The sequence below is a fragment of the Eleginops maclovinus genome, chromosome 11 (assembly GCF_036324505.1).
Source record: "Eleginops maclovinus isolate JMC-PN-2008 ecotype Puerto Natales chromosome 11, JC_Emac_rtc_rv5, whole genome shotgun sequence".
Lineage (NCBI taxonomy): Eukaryota > Metazoa > Chordata > Actinopteri > Perciformes > Eleginopidae > Eleginops > Eleginops maclovinus.
The window spans coordinates 12872128-12897500 of NC_086359.1; the positions used below are offsets into that span (position 1 = coordinate 12872128).

The following is a 25373-nucleotide window of genomic DNA, read 5'->3' on the forward strand; positions in this document are numbered from 1 at the left end:
AGCCACAGACAAGTCCCTTAAGCCTGGCAGGTGGTATTTTGGCCCATTCTTCCACACAAAACGTCTCCAGTTCAGTCAGGTTTCTTGGCCTCCGTGCATGGACAGCCTTCTTCAAATAAATCCATACATTTTCAATGATGTTAAGGTCTGGGGACTGGGATGGCCATTCCAGAACATTGTACCTGTGCTTCTGCATGAATTCCTTGGTGGATTTTGATCGGTGCTTAGGATCATTGTCCTGCTGAAAAATCCAACCCCGGCGTAGCTTCAACTTTGTGACTGACTCTAGAACATTCTTGTCAAGAATCTCCTGGTACTGTAAGGAATTCATGTGGCCCTCAACTTTAACAAGTTTTCCAGTACCTGTGCTAGCCACACAGCCCCATAACATGATAGATCCTCCACCAAATTTTACAGTGGGCAACAAGTTCTTTTCATTGAATGCAGTGTGTTTTTTTCGCCATGCATACCTGTTCATGTTATGACCAAATAACTCAATCTTGGTCTCATCTGACCACAGTATTTTGTTCCAAAATGCTTCTGGCTTGTCCAGATGTGCTTTTGCATACCTCATGCGACTCTTCTTGTGATTAACACTCAGGAAAGGCTTTTTGCACATCACCCTTCCAATGAGCTCTTCCTGGTGCAAAGTACGCTGGATTGTGGAACGGTGAACAACTACACCATCAGCAGCCAGATGTTGTTGTAGTTCTCTGGAGGTGGTCTGTGGCTTCTCTGTGACCATTTTCACCATCCTTCGCCTGTGCCTTTCCCCTATTTTTGTCGGCCTACCACATCTTTCCTTCACACGGACTGTTCCTGTGGCCTTCCATTTCACAACTACGTTTCTGACTGTGGAGACAGACAGTTTAAACCTGTCAGATAATTTTTTGTACCCTTCTCCTAATTTATAATGTTGGATTATCTTAGCTTTCAGGTCAGTGGAGAGTTGTTTTGAGGTCCCCATCTTGCCACTCCCTAAGAAAGAACCTAGGCCAGGCACAGCCAGCTATTACCTATGTTAAATAGCCTTTTTCATGATTGGTTCCACCTGTCTTTGTAATTGAAGGTCTAATGAGCTAATCAAAGCAATTTTGTGCAGCAACCTGTCAGCTATAAATCCGTACAGGTGTTGAAATGAATGCTATTTATAAGGGTGCCCAAACTTTTGCACATCCCATTTTTTGCATTTTATTTTATTATAATAAAACTATGTAATGCTACCCTAAGAATTTTGGTCTGGAAAACACTAAAACGTCTACATCTTTGTAGGAAAACAAATGTTGTTGCTGTGATCTTCTATTATAAAGGAAAAGCAAATTGTCATGAAATCTCAGAGGGGTGCCCAAACTTTTGCATACCACTGTATTGTTATGTTAAGTGGTTTTGACATGGATGTGCTTGTAAATGTGGTTGACGTGATTTCTAGATATGTAAAGATCTTGTTTAACCTTTTAAGATACGTAGTTTTTGTTGGATCTGACAGGCAGACTAACTAAAGGGTTAAAGACGGATTGCTACTCTTAAACCACTCCTTGGAATGAAGGCCTATACCCCCCCCCCCCCCCCCCCACACACACACACACACACACACACACACAACTATTTACTGGCTAGGCATGGCTCGTGCTCAAAGTCTACACAGCTCAGAGGTTGTTCCTCCCCTTACACCGATTTGACGGTTTAAAGATGAGTGTGAGAACCATGTGGTGACATGTAAGTGCTGAAAAGCCCATACACTGTAGATCAGTGATTCATCATCAAGGAAATGAGCAAAGCTTTTTTCTGCAAAAAGAAAGTGAAACTTCCTGACATTCAATGTTGTGGAGAAGAAATGGCGCAGCAAGTGAGTCTGGGGCGAGAAAAACTGAGCTGTTTGATCTGTCTGGATATTTTAAAGGATCCCGTAACTATTCCCTGCGGGCATAGTTATTGCATGAGCTGTATTAAAGACTGCTGGGGTAAGGACAATGAGGACAAAACATACAGCTGCCCGCAGTGCAGGCATAGCTTCAAACCAAGGCCTGCTCTGGAGAAAAGTACCGTGCTTGCAGAGTTATTGGAGGAATTGAAGGAAGCAGGGCTTCAAGATTTTTCCCCTGATCTTTCCATTGCAAAACCTGGAGATGTTGCGTGTGATCTCTGCTCGGGGGTAAAGCTGAAAGCCTTCAAGTCCTGTCTGGTGTGTATGGCCTCTTTTTGTGAGCAACACCTCCAACCTCACTTCTATGTAGCTCCATTAAAGAAACACAAGTTGGTTGAAGCCACCTCAAAGCTTCAGGAGAACATCTGCTCTCGTCATGATGAGGTGATGAAGATTTTCTGCCGCACTGATCAGCAGTGCATCTGTTATCTCTGCTCCATGGATGACCACAAAGGCCATGACATCGTCTCCGCTGCAGCAGAGAGGGCTGACAGGCAGAAGGAGCTTGGGGTGAGTCGAGAAAAAGTCCAACAGAGAGCCCAGGACAGAGAGAAAGATGTCAAGGTGCTTCAACAGAGGGTGGAGGCTATCAATCGCACTGCTGATGAATCAGTGAGGGACAGTGAGAAGATCTTCACTGAGTTAATTAATCTCATTGAGAAAAGAAGCGCTGGGGTGAAGCAGAAGATCAGATCCCAGCAGAAAACTCAAGTGAGTCAAGCTCAAGAGCTTGAGGAGAAGCTACAGGAGGAAATCACTGAGCTGCAGAGGAAAGATGCTAAGCTGCTGCAACTCTCTCACACTGAGGACCACTTGCATTTCCTAAACCACTACCCCTCATTGTCACGTCTGAGTGAGTCTGAAGACTTACCCAGCATTGATATCTGTCCTCTGCGCTTATTTGAGGATGTGACCGCGGCAGTGTCAAAGGGCAGAGATAAACTGCAGGTTGTTGTGACTGAGGAATGGGAAAACATCTCTCTGGCAGTGACTGAAGTAAATGTTTTATGGACTCAATCAGAGCCCAGAACCAGAGCTGAATTCAGGAAATATTCTCGTCAAATCACATTGGATCCAAATACAGCAAACAGGCGGTTGTCACTGAGTGACGGTAACAGAAAAGCAACATTAATGAAAGTAAATCAGTCATATTCTGCTCATCCAGACAGATTTGATGAAATATGGCAAGTCCTAAGTAGAGAGGGTCTAACTGGGCGATGTTACTGGGAGGTAGAGGTGAGCGGGAAAGCTTTTATAACAGTTGCATACAAGGATATTAACAGAACAGGGACACTTAAGGAAAGTGGGTTTGGATATAATAACAAATCTTGGGCATTAGATTGTTACCCTGGTGGTAAATATAAATTCTTCCATAGCAATATTTCTACTTCCGTCTCAGGCCCTCAGTCCTCCAGAATAGGAGTGTACCTGGATCACAGAGAAGGTACCCTCTCTTACTACAGCATCTCTGACACCATGACCCTCCTCCACAGGGAGCAGACCACCTTCACTCAGCCTCTCTATCCTGGATTTTGGCTTCTAAGTACAGTTGGTGGAACAGTTGAGTTGCTGAAGTAGACAGACTTTTAAAAATTGACTCATCTCTGTACAGTTAAGGTTGAGGTGTGTCTGCACTCTGAGAGCAAACTATGATTTTGTGTTTTAGATTTTTTGTCTGTGTAGTTCTCTTTTTATTTCGATAAAACAATCTTGTTTTTATTGTTTTATTTTCTATTACATAATTAGTTTGGAAAAATACTACATTTGCAAAGTCTTTATTTTGATTTTATATAAACAGGCGTTATTATGTAAAAGAAAAAAGTGTCATCTATGTATACATGTATTTGGTTTTCTGTCTGTCTGTCAAATCAATCTTGTAACTTTTTGTTGTTGTTGAACCATATCTTCATAATATGTATAATATAATTTAGTATGCTACATATTGGTGTCTGTACTGCATACTATGTTGCTCTTCATCTGTCTTTACATTGTAACTGGTTTTATCATTTATAAAAAGTATATGTACGAAACCTTACAAATAAATATCACCAAACAACTATTATTAAATTACTTGAAAAGAGTCAGATAAACCCTATTTGTGAAATGCTGGTTCTTTTGCAAAGGAAAACATTTCAAGACAATATTTCAGAGTGTGTTATTTTCTGATTTATTACACAACCTTTGAACATTCCAGAACAATCATGCAGGAATAAAATCGGAATTATAGAAAGCTTTACAGGCTTCACATTGTCTCAAAAACACTCGATATGTGAGTAAAGATTTTGGGAAATCATCATCTACAGACAACATACCATGTGTTGCTTTATTGCTGAAGATGGTGAGAGGAGTAAATCACTCCAAAAACAATAAAGGAAAAAGGAAATATAAAATAAAGTATGAATTCCTGTGCACTGATTTAACCTACAGCTAAATTTGACAGGAATTACTATAAATTAGGCATAATAGTGAGTCTACCAACTTTGATAAACATCCTTCTCTTATCCCATTTGTGTTGTCCTCCTTAGAGAGTCCTTATCCAAAATGTCCATTCTGTCCATAAGGTACAGAAAACCCAAGAAACATACTGTATGTTCCTACACCTCATCGCAAAGCATTTAAATGAGAGCTCAAAGCTACACAGTGAAACAGACGTACACAGGGTGCTCTGAGGTGACTTTGTACATGCTGTGAAATACAGAATCTTACGTCAGTACACTGTTAACATGTGAATGTATTCCCTCTTTAGAAGTCTGGCAACAGTACAAAAAAGTGTTATGATGTTCAGGCATTCTTTGGAAAAGGAAGTCTATTAACAATTGTATCTCAATTAGTTTTCTTTTATCAGTCTTTCTAATGAGATTAATCATGTTCCTGGGGATTCTTTATATGTACCAAGTTAAATTAATAATAATAATTAAAAATCACATTAACACAAAAGATGAAAAATCCAACACAACCTTGAAAAACAGGATTTGGTGTACATATTATCCAGCTCACAATGATAATTTTAACCTAGGCAATTTTGTTGTTTATAAGTGATCTTCCAAGCTGCCTTTTCCAAAAGCCGAAGACATTTTTGGAAATATTAATTGACATAAAAATAAGGACCAAGATCTACTGATGAAAGATTGTATGTATTTACAGCAATGTGTTGTTGCTGTTCCACCAGCAACACCTCCTGGAAGCTAACACTGTTACCTAAAAGAGGAAGCAGGACAGATGAAGACCTTTTTCAAAGCAGACATTTGACCTGGTAAGGAAAAAAATAGTTATGTGTTGCTCATTTACTGTTAATTCAAGTGTCTCAGTAAGCAGTGAAATGGTGACAGTGAATTTTATACTGTGACAGTCCAAAACGTCTTCTGTGAAAGAGGGATTGTTCAGAAAACAGTGCATCCTGCCAGCATCCCTTTTGCCTCCCCCTCATCATATTCATCAAAAAGCCTTGAAAACAAAATGAGTAATACAAAAAAACATAACTAATCCAACACAAAGACTGTAAAATAGACGTTCAACTCAAGAATGTAAAACTGGCAGGCCTCGTGTCAGCTCAACAAAAATCCATCATTAAAATATACAAGGTGGCTCCATTAGAAGTATAACTAAAAGAGAACTAGTGTCAAAGTTGAATAACAGATTATATAAATACGATTAGTCGCGAGGAACTAAGTTTACATTATCTATGTACAACAATGTACAATGCATTTAATAAACTGGCTTTTTGACACCTTTAAATGCAATTTAAAGTATTTTTACTCATTCAAACAATCATACTATCCTTTAAAGAGATAGTGGTCTCCAAGTGCTTTTTCATTTACATTTTACACAGTAACATACATGCTAAGGTTATTTTGTGAGATGTTGGAATATTTTTTTAATCAAATAGAGTAAAAGCCTACTAGGTAACATCATAATCTTTGGTAGGAGTGTGAAAAGGATGTTTGTATGTGACATTTCAGTAACACTACACACATCAAGAAAACAGGTGAGAGAAGGCCTTGTACACAAGTATAAAAATACAACGACTATAAGAAAGTGATAGTATCAAAGTTTCCACAGTACAATACATACATACAACAGATTATTGCACCAAATTCAACAATTTCATATTTCACCATGAGGGAGCAACTCAGTGAAATCTTTACTGTTTCTAAACTCTCAGGATTTAAAATGCCATTATACCACTATCAAAAACTGAATGTTCATCAGGGCAAAGTTTTACATTTCTAATAAAAAGACAGTGTGCGGAGATGCACATATTCAGCCATATTTTATCTGAATATTATTGACTTTGTATTTACCGTGCATTAAGCATCTTGTAAAATGACAAAAATGTAATCAATAAAACTACTGCACCTTTTCAGTCAGCCTTAATTATTAAACATTTTAGCATTTCATTAAAACACCAGCTTCCCAAACAGTCGGACTCAAGTGATCTACAGTATGGTATTGTACCTTAGACAACATAATAAAAGAAAAGACACCATTTGACCTCCTCATGGTTAAAATTAAAACTTGAAAGGATGATTTACAATGTGGAAATGATGTCATCCAAATAGTAAAACTAAAGTCTTGTACAGTGATCACTGCAAAGGAGACCATGATTGTAATTTGATCCACAATGTGGCTATTAGTTGTTCTTTTCTCTTCATATTTATCAAAGGCAATGAATGTAATGGAAGCGATTTTTCCAACCCCTGCTTCTGTAATAACTGTAATAACAGCACCACCTGTCTGCAGATTCACCACCAAATAAAATCTGGCGGCTCACAGTGTAAAAACATAGAACAGAGACAGCAGAGGATCATCAGTGATGGTCTCCTTTGTTTATGATTCAGCATTAAAACCATACAGTCTATGATTAAAACCCAAATAAAAAATGTATCTTCATTATTTTGCTGTTCATGTGAGCAAGACTATATTTGAGGCTTTAGTTGGGGTTGGTAACACACACGTATTACATCAAATAAATGGTTTTCTTTATGATAATTTCAGTAAATACATTTTATAACTACAATGTCACTACCATATTAGTCTCAGTCAGTGCATTCAGCCACACATTCATGTTACAGATAAGATATTTTGAATATCAATCTGCTAATTTTCTTGGGATGAATGGGACCTTAAAGCATGTATATATATAAACATTTTTTTATTTAAATTGCGCATGTTAGCTAAGTTTGTATCCCTCAAGTTTGTACAGTAACCACAAAATCAATGTATTACAAATAATGGCAATGTGGCAAAATGGATTTCTTTTGGATAATAAAACGAAATGTGTCCGTAGAAACGAAAATGAAAAACAGTCAGATATCAAAAGTTCAAAACAAGTGCCTCTTAATATTTTTGTTAACTTAATCTTGATCAGACCTGATTTCAATCCACAAAAGACTTTTTTTTTACAATTACAGTTTGTTTTATTGGATTCCATTGTTCCATAGCAAATAGCGTGGAGGTTTATCTATACATCTGTCTTCTAAGTGCCACTGAGCAAGGCACTTGACCACCGACTGTTACTCTGATGATAGATTCCTCCTTTTTACAAATGTAACACATAATAAGTGATAAATAAAGCATTTTGCTTTTGAAATTAAAGACCACATTTCAGAAAAACCTTCCTTCTATGTTGCTACTTGTCCCTCTTCCTCCTCCTTTCTTACTTTGCATGTGATTGCAAATAAAAAACAAGAGTTAATTCCCAACATCAGCTTAAATGGAAATCAGATATAGTGTGATGAACATACAGTAGTAAAATGTGTCCTTGTTTTGTGCCCTAAAGCGGCCCAACATGTTTTACACATATGCAGCTCACAATCCTCTCAGGACAGTCTAATTTGTATAATTAATAATAAAATATTAAAAAATGATAACAGTTATAACATACTGTACGTAAATTCATTATTTAATGATGTTTAAAGGCTACATAAAGCACGCTAAATACTGAACTTGTCATGACCTATTACTACAGTTGCCCCCTGCTAAATGAACATGTGTTTTTACTTTTTTTCCAAGGTGTAATGAAACCTTCCGCTCACTATAGATCTCCAGCAGTAGCACTGAAAAACTAACAGTATTATATCAGGTGGCAGGCACACAGATGACACATACACAAATAATCAAAAAAAATCCGCTCAGTAGACCGGGAAGGGTTGCAATCTCCCCCATTGTCTGGCAAGAAGACCTGTACACATGCTTCTCTGTTTGAACCGACAGAAGGTGAGTAAAACAGATTTTAGACTTTACTCGTTAGCTGTCTTCTCTTTGCAGGAAGGTTCACAGAGGATTTCCTTGTGTGGAAGCGGATAGGGGAAAGCCGCTCCGCTGCAGGTGCTATAGGCTAGTTTGTTGAGGCGAGAGAGGCCCTTGATGCTGCCAGGAGGCCGACCCGGGCTGACCTTGTACCCTGCCGCTCTGGTTGTCCCCAGCGGCCGTCCTGGGCTCGTCTTGAACCCCGCAGCTCGGGTAGTACCGAGGGGTCGCCCTGTGCTGGTTCTGTACCCGGCTAGCTTGGTGGTTCCCAAGGGCCTCCCACGTCTGCCACTCTTCCCGGCAGCCTTGTTCTTCTTCTTGTCATCTGGTGCTGGATCAGTGGTTTTAATGCCGGGTACTTTTCCAGGCAAGTCCCCGAGCACTTCCTGTCTCTGGCACACCATGGGTTTGTGGCTCTGGGCGGGTAAGACCATGGGAGCCAGTGTCATCTGAAGGGCTGATGGAAGCGGAGGAGGGTAGAACTTGTTGGCCTGGGTGCACAAGTCAAAGTGGGAGGAGGGGTGGTGGCCATCCTCAGCGAGGCATGACGGCCTGCTGTTCATGCAGAAGTCACTGGTTGTCACCTGGCGCATCATCTTCTGCTGGGGGGTGAGAAAACGTCGCAACAGCGTAATCGTTAGGGTTCCTACAGCTGAAGGCAAGTTAGATTTAACAAGACTTGTCTTGATAAACTCTACAATAATCAAAATTTAAGAAATGGTATCAATTACATAGAGTTTGGGACAATTTGCCTGGATATTGTTTGTAACGTAAAACCTGACTTTTTTGGTGTTCAAAAAAGGAAATGAAACACATGGACATTTTAAGCCGCTAACAATACAGCTGTGGACAAAATTAAGAGACCACTCCAAATTTGTATTAAAATTCAATATCTGCATGTATGGCAGCCGTTCCACTATCCTTGTTTTATTTTCGAGAAGCACTAAAATAGAGAGTTATTGTTGATTTTAAATATCTTAATTGATTCATTTTTCTCTGCACTCTTAATCATTTTTAAGATATATTTTAATTGATTTGGATATTTTTAGAATGATTATCTTCATGTGTTTTAAGACTTACTATCACTCACAGACTAAAGTAATTATATCTCTCTGTGGAGTCAGCGCTGTTAAATAAAGTTAAATCAACGACAGCATGTAAAGAAACAGCCAAACATCTTCAATTCCACTATAATGCATAAGTTATCTCACATTTAAGGCTGAGCTACTTTTACCCTTTATATATCTTGTGTTTGAGGCTGAACTAAACCTAGTCTAAAGAAGCTTTATTGTGGTGCACAAAGCCTTAAAGCAGAAAGCCACTAGAGGCAACAATGAGCCAAATACACAATTACTATAAGGTAACTTAAACAAAACAGACAAAGGTGATAATTGTTTTTATCTGAAATGTTTTCAAGCTTTGTTTTTCAGTCTTACGAGAGATAAATTCAAGGATGAAGACTAAATGGTTGTATATCAAAATATATTATTATGAAATGGCCAATCTGCATTATGAGTACTTTTACTTGTGGTACTTAAAGTAGATTTAGCTGACAGTACTTGAGTAACATTTTTGAATGCAGGACTTTCACTTGTAACAGAGTATTCCTACACTCTGGTACTTCTACTTTTACTTCAGTACAAGATACTTCTTCCACCCCTGCCTGATAGCCAGCTGGAGCTGACCTCTGATCTCCTTATAAAGGGGCAGTGAAAGGAATACTTTCTCTTTAAGAAGCATATACACAATAATGTTGTTATTTCAATGAGTTTATAGTATGACCATATCACATTTTTGTGGCTAGCAATTCGTGTTCATAACAAACTATGAGGCAATAAATACTTGAAGGCTGCTGGGGAGGAGATTTCTGCAGGGGACACAGGATGCGAGGAGGTGTGAGCTTTACTATCACCAACAGTAGTAATATTCATTCACAAAAATATGCACATATTCCGCATCTCTAACGACAAAAGCTCATCCTCTCCCTGTCACGTTACAACACCAAGGCTTAATTCAGCCTCGGTTTTCACTAAAGGGTTTAACATTAGCGTAAACAAAGAAAAGTGCGCAGATATGGGATCCGACAGCTTGCATCTAGGATAAATATCCATTAAAAAAGTACACCCTCCTGCCCGCAACACTAACGATAATGTGACTGTACCTCGATTGTTTCTCAGATGTTGGTGCAGAAAGGGTTAAGGAGAAAAATGATCTTTCATCCTTCAAAGCGTGAGTCGATGCATTTCCCCCAAATATCTTCTCAGCACAGCACGTCGGCGTAAAATCTCCACATTGGATTGTTTCGTTGTGAACCCTAACGAGATGCCCCGTTTTGCAAACCGTTTTTTTTTTTATTGCCCAGCTCCAGAGGTTTGGATAAGAAACGCAGCCATTTTCCATTAAAATTTAATAAGACGGGAGTGCAGTCTGAGCATGCGCAGAGTACTTACTGGGGGTTCGTCTCCTTCCCCTGCTGAACCAATTTCCCATCCAAACACTGTTTTTACTTACAAATTACACAAAACAGTTCATTGCTTCCAATAAAGCTAAAAATCCTATTTAAAAAAAGAAGAACATTTTATGTTAATGTCCTTAAAATGAGACATAATCCAGTTCCATTGCTTATCAAACAGCACTCTACTGCTGATGAATAATATACAAAGGAGAGGCGACTGAATAATTAAAATAGTAGGCAGGACAACAGCAGATTTGTTAATGCAAACAGCTGGACAAATGTAATTCATTTGCAACACATTGTTTTATTGTGCAGAAAAGTAAAAACATATTTCATCTGGCTATTCCTTGATAAAGACTATTGGTACGATGTTGCTTGTACATACAACAGGGTGAATCATCTGACCCCCCCCTCAAAAAATTACATTTAAAGAAAGTGTGTCTTACATTTAAAAAGACATTTTGGAGATTGTGATGGTACAATGACACTGGAGGTCAAATCTGCATCAGACATTAGTTTTTTTCTGGTCTGTAGGTGTAAAATCACATGAATCTCAGCTGAAGCAGAGAGGAAGGGGACAATTATGAATAATAAAACAAAACCATCCAGTAAACTTAGGTATTTCAAGGGAACATTATTAAAAATTTAGACTAAAATATTTGTCAAACACGGTGAGAAGACAGGGGATTGTTGACAGATGGAAACTCCTCCTGCGAGCCTTTGATTCTTCTCTACAACACTTTGTAGCGGCCTTTGCTCGTCGGCTGGTAAGAATTTTGCTGGAAAGAAGAACAAAAACAATCATGTAACATCTTTTAGAGATATTGACTAAAATACAACCTTCCCTGCCCATGTTTCATACTCCAAAGATCTAATGTTATTGATTTCTGAAACAAGCAAATGATACTTACTAATCTGATGAGCTCCTCCTTGATTAACCGCGTGATCTCCGTTTTGGCTTTCTGCACGGCCATTTCATTTGCACCTATAAAAAAAATTCTTCTTTATTAAAAAGTATATAAAGTTGTATTAAACACAATAAAATAGGAGTGAATTCCAAGAACCCAGGGATAGCTTAAAGGATGCTAAAAAAAAGAGTATAGCCCCATTGGGAAAGTACTGTTCTTAAAGAGTGCATCGAACATTTGTAAAAGATTTCCCTGACACATACTTTCAATAGCCAGGTAGATCTTGCGTTCTCCCTCCTTGGGCTCTTTGCCTGGAGGGAAATATGTTCCTCTGATGGTGATGGCAGCCTCAGAGTATTCACCGATCCTCTGCAGAGCTTCCTTAGACGTCACCTTCCACCTGGCCGTCTGCGGTAGAACAAGGAACATTTTTAAAGGTCTTTTAGCTAGATTCTGTCCTTATTTGTACCAGCTTCCATCAAAGTAGAAAACAGAATACAAATATATCAGAATTAAAAATACTATTTTGATTCTGAAATAATTGCTACCAAAACAAAGCTTGACATTGAAAAAGGTCCTGAAATAAAAAAACAGCCACCTGCTTTTATGTTGATCAATGGGGTCCTTCATGTACACAAGATTTTCTGACTAAGTTGACTCTGTAGAGATTTTTTGTCATGGGAGACGACTGTTTTTACTGATCTAAGTGTGGTATAAAGTGAGCATTGCTAAACTGGGAAAAGAAGATTGAATCACACATCCCAACGAAGCAGGTTAGCTAGGATTTTTTGTTGTTGTCTTAAATACTTAATAAATAATATTCTAGCCTTAGCCTTTACAGTTTAATGTATTTAAACTGTAAACATTTAATGACATTCTGAGAAAGTAAGATTGAAACATATTTTAAAAAATGCCTGTGACAATAAAAGATAAATATTTGATGAAGTCATCGGACATTCAAAGAAAACTGCTTCCAGAGTGTATATTTTTATTCCTTATCCGCTGCTTCTAAGCACCAACAAGACAAGGTTTATTGTGACCACAGCCATCGAAACTTCCTGAACCTCATCCCGTAGTATAGTTTAAACCCACTGTAGCGTGTGAAAAATTCCAGAATAAGTTAGGAATCTGCTGAATGTTTTAGTTCCAACTCTCTCTGTGCTGCATACCTGAGGGAAGTCATTGATCTCCAGCTCCTCTTCGTATCTCTTGACGGTCTCGGCCTGTTCAGCCGCCTGCCGCTCCTCCTCCAGCTTCTCCACGGGGGTGTAGTTCAGCTTGGCATTGATCTTCTCCGCCAGCTGCTCTGCGATGGTCTTTGCCGACACTGAGGGCGTCATGATGGTGCCGCCCCGCAGGATGGCATTGGTGGCCTGCTGCATCACATCCTGCAAGGAGAGAAAACCAGTTTGGGTTCATTTGGTACACCGTTTATCTTGGCACAACACATACAACTTAAAGACCAGAGATTACAAAAATGAATTAAAATATTAGATAGAAGGTTTTCAGTTTAAGAGGAATAGAAACAAAACCATAGGGCTCTTTTAATTAAGATTATGGCTCATTTGTTCCACAACCAGAGAGCAGATAACCCGGTAATTAATAACAATAAGCTTTGTAATATATACGGTGATATAAATATAGTTACAGGGCAGTTATAGTTGAGTAATACACACATTTATAATGCTTGTAATCGCCGTCTTCCATGTTAAAAATAAGGTTGACATTTTCTTATTACAACAGGACTTTTCAAATGTAATGGGTTTTTTTATAATGCAAGTTGTGTGACTTATCATTTACTTAACTTACTGCAATGGGATCCTTTTTTTTTATGAAAACAAATGAAATAGTTTGATGATTTACATTCCAGACTTACATGTCAATCAGTGAGCATTTTTTGCACAGCGTTAGTCTAAATTCTGGTGTCTATCTGACACAAGGCCAACATTATGCCTGACACACAACTGCATTTAAAGTCACCAAGTATAACAGGTGAGGATTTATAGATTTACAGATCATTACGGATACAAAATCCTCTCCATATCTCCTCTCATGTACCTGAGCCTCGGCGCCCAGGTTCTTCTGAGCGTTGATCTTGAGTGCCAGCCTCTTGGCCATCTCCAGTTTCTGGATGTTTCCAGCAGATGTTGGGCCGAGGCCTGGCAGCCCTCCGGAGACAGACGTTGTGGAGGACGTTGATCCGGCAGAGCCGGCGGACGCCCCGGGAGCAGAAAGGTCCTTCACCCGCTTCTTGGAGTTAAACATGCTCTCGATTTGCTCTTCAATCTGAGGAGGGGAACCAGGGGAGACAAATTGAGATGGGTCGGAAGGATTAAATGAATAATCAATATCATTTTGTAATTTTCACTGGCCGGGCGGCACCCTTGATATACCATTAAGAACATAGATATCCTACAACCATTTTAAATCTTAATTTAACATGGAAATGCAATCACTGCTCACATCCAGGGCTCCATCCTCGTCGTCAGAGTCCTGCAGTCCAAGAGCAGCTTTCTGCAGCTTCTTTCTCTCATTCGCTAAGGCGTGTTCTGTTTCATCAAACTTGAAACCTTTTCCTGAGAAGCCGCTGCTGCTCTTAATGGTCTTACCCTCCTGGAAGGAAGACAAAAATAAGAAGAGAGAAAAAAAGGAATTATTGTAGATTTAATTTTTACATGGAGACACCACACACTCACACTCAACATATTAGATCCCCTTTTCTCTAAACATACCGCTTTCTGTTGGTCTTTAAAGGAAGCCCAAAGCTGCTCCAGTTCAGGTGGGACAGGAGAGCCGGACAGCTCCAAGGCTTTGATGATATCCCCCGCATAGCGAACCTGATCGTCTGTGATGAAGGTGTAGGCGAAGCCCTAGAGGAAAGAACAAAATGCACAGACGTGAAAAGATGTAAACTTCCTGTGACAGGGTGCCCGCTGTCAGTGGCGGAGTCGGTCACTCTGTGATCCGCTCCGTCACACTTCCATAGGATAGAAGCTATTAAATATGCATCTAAAAATCATGCAAACATATTCCCAAGTAACGGACCTTGTTGCCTGCACGGCCTGTGCGTCCGGCCCTATGGACGTAGTCCTCATAGTGGTTGGGACAGTTGTAGTTGACCACCAGGATCAGCTGCTTGACGTCCAGGCCTCTGGCTGCCACAGAGGTGGCCACCATCAGACGACAGGCTCCGTTCTTAAAGTCGTTGATGATGCTGTCTCTGTCGTACTGGTCAATTCCTAACAGGACCCCAGGAAATAAATAAATAAAAAGACAAAAACTAGACATCAGTTTTGGTATGGCAGGAATCAAACCACTCCCTTCGCAGCTGTAGAGTTTTAGTCTTAATACATTTACAAACTGGCCATATTTAGCTGGCAGCACACTATACTTAACAATGCATGTAGTGTACATATTTTTCACAGAGTACTAAATCAAGGAAACTGCCTCTGAGTGCTCTTGTAGATGTAAATACATTTACATTTCTGTACAGTTAACACAAATCTTACATTCTAGACTACTACAGGACACCACTCATCCAAATTGTAAAAGCATCCCAACATCACAAAGTGGTAATGAGTGACCCCCTCACCTCCGTGGAGTGACATGCAGGGGTATGAGGCTTTCATCAGGTCTTTCAGCAGAGAATCTGCATGCTCCTGTTTGTCCACAAAGATGATGACTGAGCCCTTCTCCTGGTAGTGACCCAGAATCTCAAGAAGCTTCAGGAACTTCTTGTCCTCCTCAATCACCAGCTACAGAAACGAACACAAAAGGAAAAAAAGAGGGATGGCTGAGAGGACAGATTTGGACCAAGATACCAATATTCATTTAAACAAAGGGGCAATCTAACTAACTAAAACCAAAGAGAAATTGTGTTTGTTAATACACCGGAAAAATGTAATACAATTTAATCTTGTTTTTTTTAATCTGAGAAAGATTTTTTACCACATGTTGTTCCACATCAGAGCAGACGACACTTCGGCCTCCAACCTGGACCTCGAGGGGTTTGGCCAGGATCCTACGGGCAAGTGCCTCCATGGCTCTGGGGAAGGTGGCCGAGAACATGACCGTCTGACGGTCTGGACGCACGTTGTCTATAATACGCATCACCTGGTGGAGGAACCAGAATACACCTGAAGGTCAGGGAAAACGGTCGACTCGTTCTTGAGCTCAATGTTTTTCATTCTATGTTTCGCTGCTTTACTGGGAAATCCAAAGTAACAAAAAACAGTCAATGTTGTTACAGTTTTATAATCGGAAATAATTGTCTCTTTTTATCCACTTTTGTATCTATTTAACTTTGTAATTTGTGCGCGTTTAAGTATTTGTGCCATTATACATCTAATTGCTCTTAGGCACGGGACAAAAGGAAAATGTAATGTCACAATTGTTCTGGCCAAAAATAATGACTCACAATATGTTCCTGATAGTGATCCAAAATAGGCTTAAGACTGGTACTCAAGCATGCTGGAATTACTTTATGCTTTGTAAAAGGAAAAAATAATTTTACTGCATCAAAAATAGGACATTGTTTTTGAATGCTTATGCTTTTAAGTGAAAAAAAATAAACATAAATAAAGAGGTAATCATAAATCTGTCTTACATTATAAACCTGTCCTGTTTAAGGTACCCATTATGCAAAATCAACTTATTCATGTCTTCTATACATAAAGAGGTGTCCCCTACTGTGTAAAAAGAGTCTCTCTCTTTTTGTCTTGATCTATAAATATCAAACCCTGTCTGAATATTAGCTGAAAACATTTTGGCCACTTTGTGATGTCACAATGTTTTTTTGTGTTGTGCAACCATTAGCCAATAACCAGCCAAGGTAACACACGCCCACTTTAACACCTGAATCTCCTCCTAGAGCACCATTGTGTTTTCTTAAACAAACAAATCTCACAGAGGGGCGTGGGGAGTGGCAGGTCATTTGCATTTAAAGCTACAGACACAGAATCAGCACTTTCGAAACAGAGGGGTTTATGGCATGCTAAAATGCAAGAGACCCTTCAGAGACATGTTTTGTATATCTGAGACCTATATTGTTGAATTGAATTGTTGTTTTTATTTCTCTAGTATTATAGCAATCTAAAAAGCTTTTCAAGTCACCTTTGATGATATGGACAATTATCAAGGAACAAAATCCTGATTCTGCTAACCTTCAGGCACTGTGGTCAAAATAAACTCTATAAACAATAAAATCATGGAAAGACCCACCTGTGGCTCAAAGCCCATGTCAAACATCCTGTCTGCTTCATCCAACACCACATACGTAGCTCTGCGCAGGTTGGTGACTCGACCTACACGCCAAAGGAGATGAGCACAAGGAAAACAGTCAACTTTAAGAAAAGCCAGTCCTCATTGTCATACCCACTCTACCTTTTATATAGCTTAAACATATCTACAATCATTGTAAGACTACTTGGCAAAAAAACAAGGCACATAATATGACAACTTGAGCGTATTCCTCTGTGGACTAGTTTCAATTGGCCAGGGTTGGATTTGATGTATATTTTTATATGGTTTTTTTAAATTGTTTTTCTCTGGGCTTGCGTACCATCTCAGGGACATGAGGGACCTGTAAAAGTCAGAAAACAGCCTCAAGATACAAAACAAGAGATGGAGCCCCAACCAATATCTGACCAAGCGCCTTTTCACCTACAAGGGAAACATATTACAGATTACCGCGCATGTGTGGAAACAACAAAAACCCTTAATATTCATGGCTCAGAGAAGATATGAAAATGCACCATTACAACGTGTTTTTACAACAACTGCTTTCTTAACACATTTCCAATATTTCTTTATATTTGTATGCAAATGCCTAATGCTGCACAGGGCTCTACAGTGTTGTTAATTGGCTCATAAGCTCGACTAGTTAGTGACATAACATAATGAATTATATTTATTTAGAATATGTTCATTTTGTATTCACATGACTATCCATTGTGAATATCCCTAACATTTACAAGTGGGAAAGAAACTCAGTGCTCTCTGAAAGGGTGAACTTCATTTCTTATGCTTTTTAAGTATCAAAATAGCAGTGGCAGAAAGTGGTCTTAAGATTAAATTAATATTGTTTATTACAATTAGAGTATAACGAAACCAAAAGAACAACTCTGTAGAACCCTGCTTGAGGATCCAGGCTACTCTTAATATAACATAAGCACTAGGGCTGTCAATTTAACCGTTTAAAAAAAACAATTCATTAATCGAAATGAATTCATCAAATTTAGTTGATAAAATGGAATTGTGAAAGGCTGCCCTTCAGCCGGAGCGTTCTGTGTGGCTCTGAGTTTGGACAAAGAACAAACAATAGTGAATTTACCAACGCAATACTCTGACACTACGCAGTGCACTATTTCAATCAGTTGGAATGTAAATAAAAGGGGCTGTCAAATAGTTTTATATCACCTGCTCTGGCCACACAACAGTTGATTTTCAAAGGACTGTATTGTTGCACAGTGTGTGTAAATGGAAAATGTTAGTGTGTACTGAGCTTCCTGCCTACCCGCCGATCAAAGATCAAATTGACAGCCCTAATAAGTAAACATCCTGATAAACCAACGTTTCAATACACTTATCAAACATTTTGATGGTCTCTGACTCGGAGTTGGAGGAACCACGGAGACAGCACCAGGTCCACCTACCTGCACTTGCCCTGATCTTCAGGAAACACATCACTGTCTGGTAGATATGACTGATCCCAAGGGTGGTCAAATAATGTCAACAGTTTAGTAAGTGGTACTGACTTGGGGAATTATGTACTTTATCACATTGTTACATTTCATTTCATACAAAGAAATTAACAAAAGGCTCACACGGCATTATGAATGCTTATTTGCAGTGACATCCTACAAGAACAAAGAAGGGAGGGTCGAGGGGAATGGACTCACCGCTGTTGGCCCCCAACATGTCAATCATTCTTCCCGGGGTGCACACGATGATCTCCGCTCCTCTCTTCAGCTCAGCAATCTGGAAGCCAACAACAAATTACAGTATTAGTGTAACGTTCGCAGATCTGATACAACAGTTGACAAAAAATGCTTTCCCATTTCTCATACAGACTGTGTTATGGTATTTATTGCATCAAATTCCCAGTTACTATTTTGATCACATTAATCAGTTTGTTATTTAAAATCAATCGATTAATCAATTAACAGTTATCCAGCCATTGGCGTTTAAGAGAAATTCAAATACTAGTAGAAGGAAGTGGGAAAAATAGTTTTAATGCTTATTCGTAGCAATGAATGAAAGAAGAAATGACGGAATATGGAGGAGAAGATGTTTGGGCATATGGGGGAAGCTAAGGATTAGCTGTTCTGCAGAGGTTTAAAAGAAAATAGATAAATCAGTCTCCGGCCCCTGATCCTCCCTTTACCTAATATATTATGCTCTGATTGGCTATCGGTTGTTAGTGTCATCACTGCCTGTCAAAACAAATTTCAGACTACAGGATTTGGACTTGTAGAGCAATCACAATATTTAACCTGCTCCAAAAAAGGAGGGAAATCATAGCTAAAATCATGTGTTGTTAATGTAGGCATGAAGCCATTTCATTTTATCAAATCCTGCATTCACACTGACATAGTGTATTATCGTGCAGCATTAACCTTGACTCTACTGCTGTGTTAGATTGACCTGAGTTAACTATGAGCTAATTAAAGCCTGTGGGGAAATAACATTAACAGGAAACATTAGTGTGTGTGTGTGTGTGTGTGTGTGTGTATGTATGTATGTATGTATGTATGTATGTATGTATGTATGTATGTATGTATGTATGTATACCTGTTCACTGATGCCTGTGCCTCCATAAACACACACCACCCTGAGTCCCAGCTGTTTGGAGAACTTCTTACACTCCTTGGTGATCTGCAGAGCCAACTCTCTGGTCGGAGTCATGATTACAGCTGAGAAGGAAACAAACAAACAAGCAGGATAAGAATATTTTTCTTGTGTTTTGGCAATATTCTTGCAATACAACACACTTCATCATACAAAGGTTAACATTTTGATATATTAAAACTATGAATGCAAGGCTATATGTCGCCATTTCGTTATGTCATTTATCAAAACTATGTGAGCCTTGTGACTATCTGAGCTACTGTGTCTGCCACAGATATCTTCATGTGAAATTAGATATCAATACAGTATGATAAAACATAAAATCGCAAGACTTTAGTGTATCAATATCTTATCACACCCCCTAGTATTTGCCAGGAACATTTACCGAGAAAACAATGACTCAAACGATTATTAGAGTACTGTAATAATGAAGATTAGAATTACTATGGAGGCGTAACAGCCAGCCACTTCCAAAGTGGAAAGGGTCCTCATTTAGTCGTCATTGCCCTTCTTTCAAATCAATATGACTCCACTTCCCTTAATCATAGTTTTTATTTTTCTTAATTGTAATTTTTGGTCAATATGAAAAAGGACCGGGCATGTTAAATAGATGCATAAAGGAAGTATCAAATGATCTCGTCCTTACCTATTGGTCCCTCAGACTCCTCCAGGGGCCTCTGGTCCATGATGTGTCGGAACATGGGCAGCAGGAAGGCGATGGTTTTCCCGCTGCCGGTCTTAGCGATGCCAATGAGGTCGCGGCCCGACATGATGGCAGGGATGGCCTGGGCCTGGATGGGAGTGGGCTTATCGTAGCCCTGTCTGTGGGCATTTGTGAGAAAGAACATCATAAATGAGTGGTTTCTGGTCAGGCAAAAGATCTGAGCTGTAAACCTTTCAAACTTTAAAAAAAACTACAGACTTAATTGAAAAGGATAGGTTATATTTTTATGGGAAATGTTCTGTGCAAATTCACAGATTGGGCCATTTTTTGCCATATTACTTATTTGGTCAGAAAACGTTGCCTAGTCGATCACATCATATGTGAATGCTGTCAGACTCACTTCTTCATAGAACTGAGGATCTTCATTGACACGCCACACTGCACCCAGGTCTTGATAGGTTTGGGACAGCCCTTCCCTTTGAATGTAATGCCTTCCAGTTCCAACCTGTACAAGTGCACTTCTGTATTGATTCAAAAACAAAACAGACAAATAGAAAATGTTAGACAGGTATTGAAGTATGGCACAAAATACTATATGTAGTGTTGCAGATTATTTACTAATAGAATCAGCTTGCACTAGTACTGCCTTTTAGTTATGGGATAAGAGCTACTCTAAAATCTCCATCCCCCTTGTTCGGTTCACTAACCTTCTGGAGTCATTCTGGCGAGCTCAGGGACCTCCACATAGAAGTTTTTGCGGTACGGCTCGTACTCAATCTTCCCGTGATCAACAGGCTCTAGAACCTTCCTCTGTTTGGTCTGGAAGCCCGTCAGAGCCGTCTGCAGATCAACCTCCTCCTCCTCTGACGAGTACTGTCAAATACAACGGTAGAATTTCGGTAAGTTAGCATAGTGTTTACCATTGAAAGGAAACTTTATGCAATTGTCACACTTTTTCGGCTGATGAGTCTGAATCAGGAACAGTGAAAATGTTTCCGTCTTTATGCAATGTAAAACTGAGAGAAGAGTAATGTTGCTTTGGGAAAATAAGAGCTCTTTTAGCTGATAAAGGAAAAGCATTTCAAAGTGTTTCCAGCTTCCCAAACCACCATGAATAAGTGTTACTAAAATAAACAAAACTTACTTCCATAGCATCCTGGTCATTCTCCATCAGCTCTCCCTTCTTCTTGTGGGTGTTGGGTCCTTTCTTGGTTTTCATAACTGTCACCACTTTGGTTACTGACATTGTTCCTCCTTTCTGTTGAAAGAGGAAAGAAACAGCAAGCCATTTGGCAAATCAAAGTAAAGAAAAATTAACTTAGACGTCCAACACTGGTAGTCAATGCATTACGTAAAGCATCTTTAACAAAAGAGCTGCTACTACAAATGTCCTTTAACATAAAAACACATTTTCTACAACATCAAAAATGGAAGAACTCGTCTCCAAGCTAACATGATGCATATTTTCCACTTAAAACTCACCTTATCATTTCCTTTCATGGATCCCATGTTGAACTTCTTCACCTCCTGTTTCACCTCCTCCATGTAGGCGTCCAGAGGATCCACATCATCCTCCTCATCCTGCTGCTCCATGGGGGTCTCCTGTTCCGTCTCGCCCTCCTCTTTCATTTCCTCCTTTATCTCCTTCTCTTTATCCTCCCCCTTCTCCTCCCCATCTTCATCATCGTCTCCCTCCATTGGAGCCGACATATCCTCGTCATCATCTGACAAGTAATGTAAATGAGGTGCTAAAGCTCAAGTTTACTGGTCAAGCTTATACATAAATATATAATCTTTTAAATGTATTCCAATCGATTGCTTGAATATCTAGTGCAGTCTAACTGTGCTGGTCATCCTTAAATGGTGCTTGCTCACCTTCGTCGTCCTCCAAGCTCCACTTCTTGCCCTGCTTCATCTCCTCCAGCTCTTTCTTGATCTCCCCGATGTTTTCTATGGCCTTCTTCCTCTGCTCCTCCCTCCACTTCTCCACACGCTCCTTCCTCTTTCTCATCTCCTCCTCAAGCTTGTTCTGGTCAAAGTCTTGCTGCATGGAGACACAAAGAAAGATCAAAAACACTGCCCCATCTACAAGGTAGTGTCCTTTAAGATGTTAGCAATTAACAGACTATGTGAAACTTACATCCTCAATCTTCTCATCCTCTTTCTCCTCTTTTATCTTTTTCTTGTCGGATAAAGGATCGATGTTGTCTTTCTCTTTGCTCCTTGGCCTGTAGGGAAGACAGCAAAGAGTAGCAGTGTGGTTTTGGTTACCAGAGCTGTCGGTTATGTCTTTACAAGTTTTTTGTTTCTTTAAAAAAAGAAAGAAGTCTTACTTTTCATCAGGCCTCCTGCTCTTGCTTTGGCTACCAGATCGGGACCTCCGAGCACGGGTCCTGCTGCCTGACCTCCTCCTGTCTCTGCTTCTGGACCTCCTCCTCTCTCTGCTCCTGGAGCGCCTGGACAGCAAAGCCAAACATATGATAAAAGAAAAAACACACAAGAAGAAGAAAGATTTAATTTATTTCACTTCAAAGAACATTTTGTCACTTTGTCCATTATAATATCTCAAATAAATCCATAAAACCAGATAATTTTTTTAGAGCATATGCAAACGAATTAAGACCATAAACTGTAACTTTGATACTGATTTAACGATTGTAACCCAACACAGGTATTCATGATTTCAACTGCATTGAGCACAAGCAACTCATGGAATCATTGAGTTACAACAAGCTCCCAGTATATGCTCTTTACATCTTGTAAAGAAGGGCTCATTGAACCTGTTGAATATGGTCCATTATAAAGTGGTCTTTGCCAGCAGTGACCCATGCTTTGACTGCACACATACATTAAATAATCCAAACTCAAATATGTATACATGCTCATTCAAATTATCACCGTTTCACTTGTTGTGACTCTGTACTGTCCTGTTTCTCACTCTTACTCTGTTGCTGCTTTAAACTCCTGAATTTTCCCACAGGGATAAATAAAGGTCCATCTTATCTTATGTTGCAACTTGATGACCTTTTTACATATAACCATGTAAATAAAAATGCTTTTGAATTCTGCACAAACCTTGCAGCATGAATTGGGTTTCAAGGAGACCTGCATTTTATGTGTTTTCTGAGACAATAATCCTTCAATGCAATGAGCCCTTAACGCATGTGTACACGTAGCTGGCAATAAACTCAATTCTGATTCAGATTTTCAACATGTTGTCAACAAACACACACGTAGGACACACACGCACACACACACACACACCTGGGTCGTTTTCTGTCTCTGGACCGGGACCTTCGGCGGTCCCGGCTCCGGGACCTCTCCCTCCTGTTCCGATCCCGGTCGTCCTTCTTGGAGCGTTTGTCCGGGGAGCGACTCTTTGATCGGCTGCCTGAGCGGCCCCGAGACGCTGAACGCTTCCTGTAGTGTCTGAGGACCAGAAAGCATAATACTCACTTTAACTGGCGACCACTTGATGGACACATTAACCCTGCTGTCGTGTTCGCTTCTCCTCCTTACTCTGGTGTCAAATTTGGCCAGTCTGTTTTAAATGCTCTTCCGTCAACACAAAAATCATCAATCACCACCTAATTGTATTGAATAGCCTTTTCAGCTATACATAATGTCTCAAACTACTGGTTGACATGAGTTACTGCAATGAATACAAAGAACTTGTTTTAAATGTAATAACTTATTAACTCACAATGGAAACATCTAGTAAATAGTGAGAATCAGAATCCAAGTTCATATCTTTGATTAAAGATGGGAAAATGGGTGAGTTATAGAACACACTTCAAATGACCAGGTGGTAAGATGTATAGTATTAATGTTGTACCCATTATGTGTAAGCTAATCCTTACAGTTTAACTTGATGTATCTTAGTGTTTATTATTTTAAGTATGCCTTTTAATCAAATCATTTCTTAAAATAAAAATTCATACTAAAAAATAAGAATAGACACTCAAAATGTAGGCTATTACAAAATTAACATTATGTCGATTTGGTGGACGAACATGATCTGTGGTTGCCCATTCATTTCCAATGGAGGTCACTTTTGACCTGGAACATCATATGTGTTTCAAAGTTGTCTAAAGTACACAAAATAGAATGAAATTAAATGAAAGTATTTTTTTTAATGTTCAAATTCACTAATTGTAAATGCCTACTGTGGAGGATATCATAAGGCCTTGGGTCAATTCAATGTAAAATACAATATATATCATTACTGAAAGTAGTAATTCGTAGTGGTGAGATTTGACCCGAACATGACAGGAGGCTTAAGAAAACACATTTTAATTCATATCCCACCAGGACATGATGAACTCTCGGTTGAGCTGAATTAACATAGAGGTGTTTTAGCTAGCATGCTAATCAACAATACAACGTTTTTAACGGCCAAGGGAGTTAGTCACCATGGAGATTGTAGCACCAAATTAACCTGATATTTCTAACATACCTCGACTCACGTCCCATCACTCTTTCAAGAGGTTATGTCTTGTAAAAAAAAGTGAAATGACTCCACAGACTTGGTGCCGTGGACCGTTGTTTGTGTCTTTTGAAGCACCACGTTAGTAAACTGCGACAGCGCTAACTTCAAAAACTCGGGCTGTGAGCCGCGTGGTGCGCCCCCGCGTGGTGGGAGGCCAGCACTACAACACTGCCCTGAAACAACACAGTGTTGCCAAATATTTTCTTTTTAAATAACATTTCTATTAGAGACATATCAACAAACACCTCTTTTGATGTGATATTGCAGAAGGGTGGTCCTGGAATTAGTTAGGAATTAATTTTCCCACTCAATTATTTTATAGCCTACATCACTAGTGCTTTACAAACTGTTTACATATATTTTGTATATATTTATTTAAGAAGGGACAATGCTCATTAACGATCATGAACACTTGCGTCCATCATGTAAATGTGCCAGATCAAGCCATAGAGGCCAATTTTCCTCTGCAGTCCCTAGCAGTTGATGGCGTTAAAAGAAAACATAGAAGAACACGTATATACAGTAAGCACAGAAAAACACATGAGCACAATGACTGCACATAAGCACAGGCAAAAGCACATCTTGCATGTAAATAAGTAGCAATACCACAATTTAGAAAAATGCTACTCAAAATGTGATTAAACATAATGTATAAAGATATTGGCATCGAAATGTACTTAAATTACAAAAAGTAAAAAATGTTTTCATCACAGCTCCCAATGTCAGAACGGTTGATACAGCATTATTGGAATATAATTATTGATGCAATTATTTTCATTTGTTCACAGTTTCCATTGTCAATGTCTTTGTGCTAAGACAATGAATTAAAAGTATAT

At 39.3% G+C, this 25373-nt stretch overlaps 3 protein-coding genes across 4 annotated transcripts; 1 reads left to right on the plus strand and 2 right to left on the minus strand.

Moving 5' to 3' along the window:
* The first annotated feature begins 1615 nt into the window (after positions 1-1615).
* LOC134871961 (tripartite motif-containing protein 16-like) lies at positions 1616-3980 on the plus strand. The gene has a single exon (XM_063895005.1). The coding sequence runs from the start codon at positions 1769-1771 to the stop codon at positions 3500-3502; it is 1734 nt and encodes a 577-aa protein (XP_063751075.1). The 5' UTR covers positions 1616-1768; the 3' UTR covers positions 3503-3980.
* Positions 3981-4067: 87 nt separating this feature from the next.
* c11h5orf24 (chromosome 11 C5orf24 homolog) lies at positions 4068-10564 on the minus strand. Of its 2 annotated transcripts, none has more exons than XM_063895007.1 (2): positions 10335-10564; positions 4068-8772 (listed from the first exon to the last, which is right to left on the minus strand). In XM_063895007.1, the coding sequence occupies exon 2, from the start codon at positions 8767-8769 to the stop codon at positions 8164-8166; it is 606 nt and encodes a 201-aa protein (XP_063751077.1). In that variant the 5' UTR covers positions 8770-8772; positions 10335-10564; the 3' UTR covers positions 4068-8163. The 2 variants fall into 2 exon arrangements, with proteins under 2 accessions (XP_063751077.1, XP_063751076.1); XM_063895006.1 differs by having other exon boundaries at positions 4068-8775; positions 10335-10558.
* A 348-nt stretch (positions 10565-10912) lies between these two features.
* Positions 10913-24625, minus strand: ddx46 (DEAD (Asp-Glu-Ala-Asp) box polypeptide 46). The gene is made up of 23 exons (XM_063895220.1): positions 24505-24625; positions 23313-23477; positions 22382-22504; positions 22189-22276; positions 21924-22092; positions 21531-21772; positions 21193-21306; positions 20756-20921; positions 20449-20569; positions 20031-20206; positions 19328-19449; positions 18436-18514; positions 16757-16839; positions 15485-15649; positions 15129-15291; positions 14582-14775; positions 14269-14406; positions 14000-14149; positions 13595-13822; positions 12706-12924; positions 11800-11944; positions 11540-11613; positions 10913-11407 (listed from the first exon to the last, which is right to left on the minus strand). The coding sequence occupies exons 1-23, from the start codon at positions 24519-24521 to the stop codon at positions 11360-11362; spliced, it is 3189 nt and encodes a 1062-aa protein (XP_063751290.1). The 5' UTR covers positions 24522-24625; the 3' UTR covers positions 10913-11359.
* Positions 24626-25373: the final 748 nt, after the last annotated feature.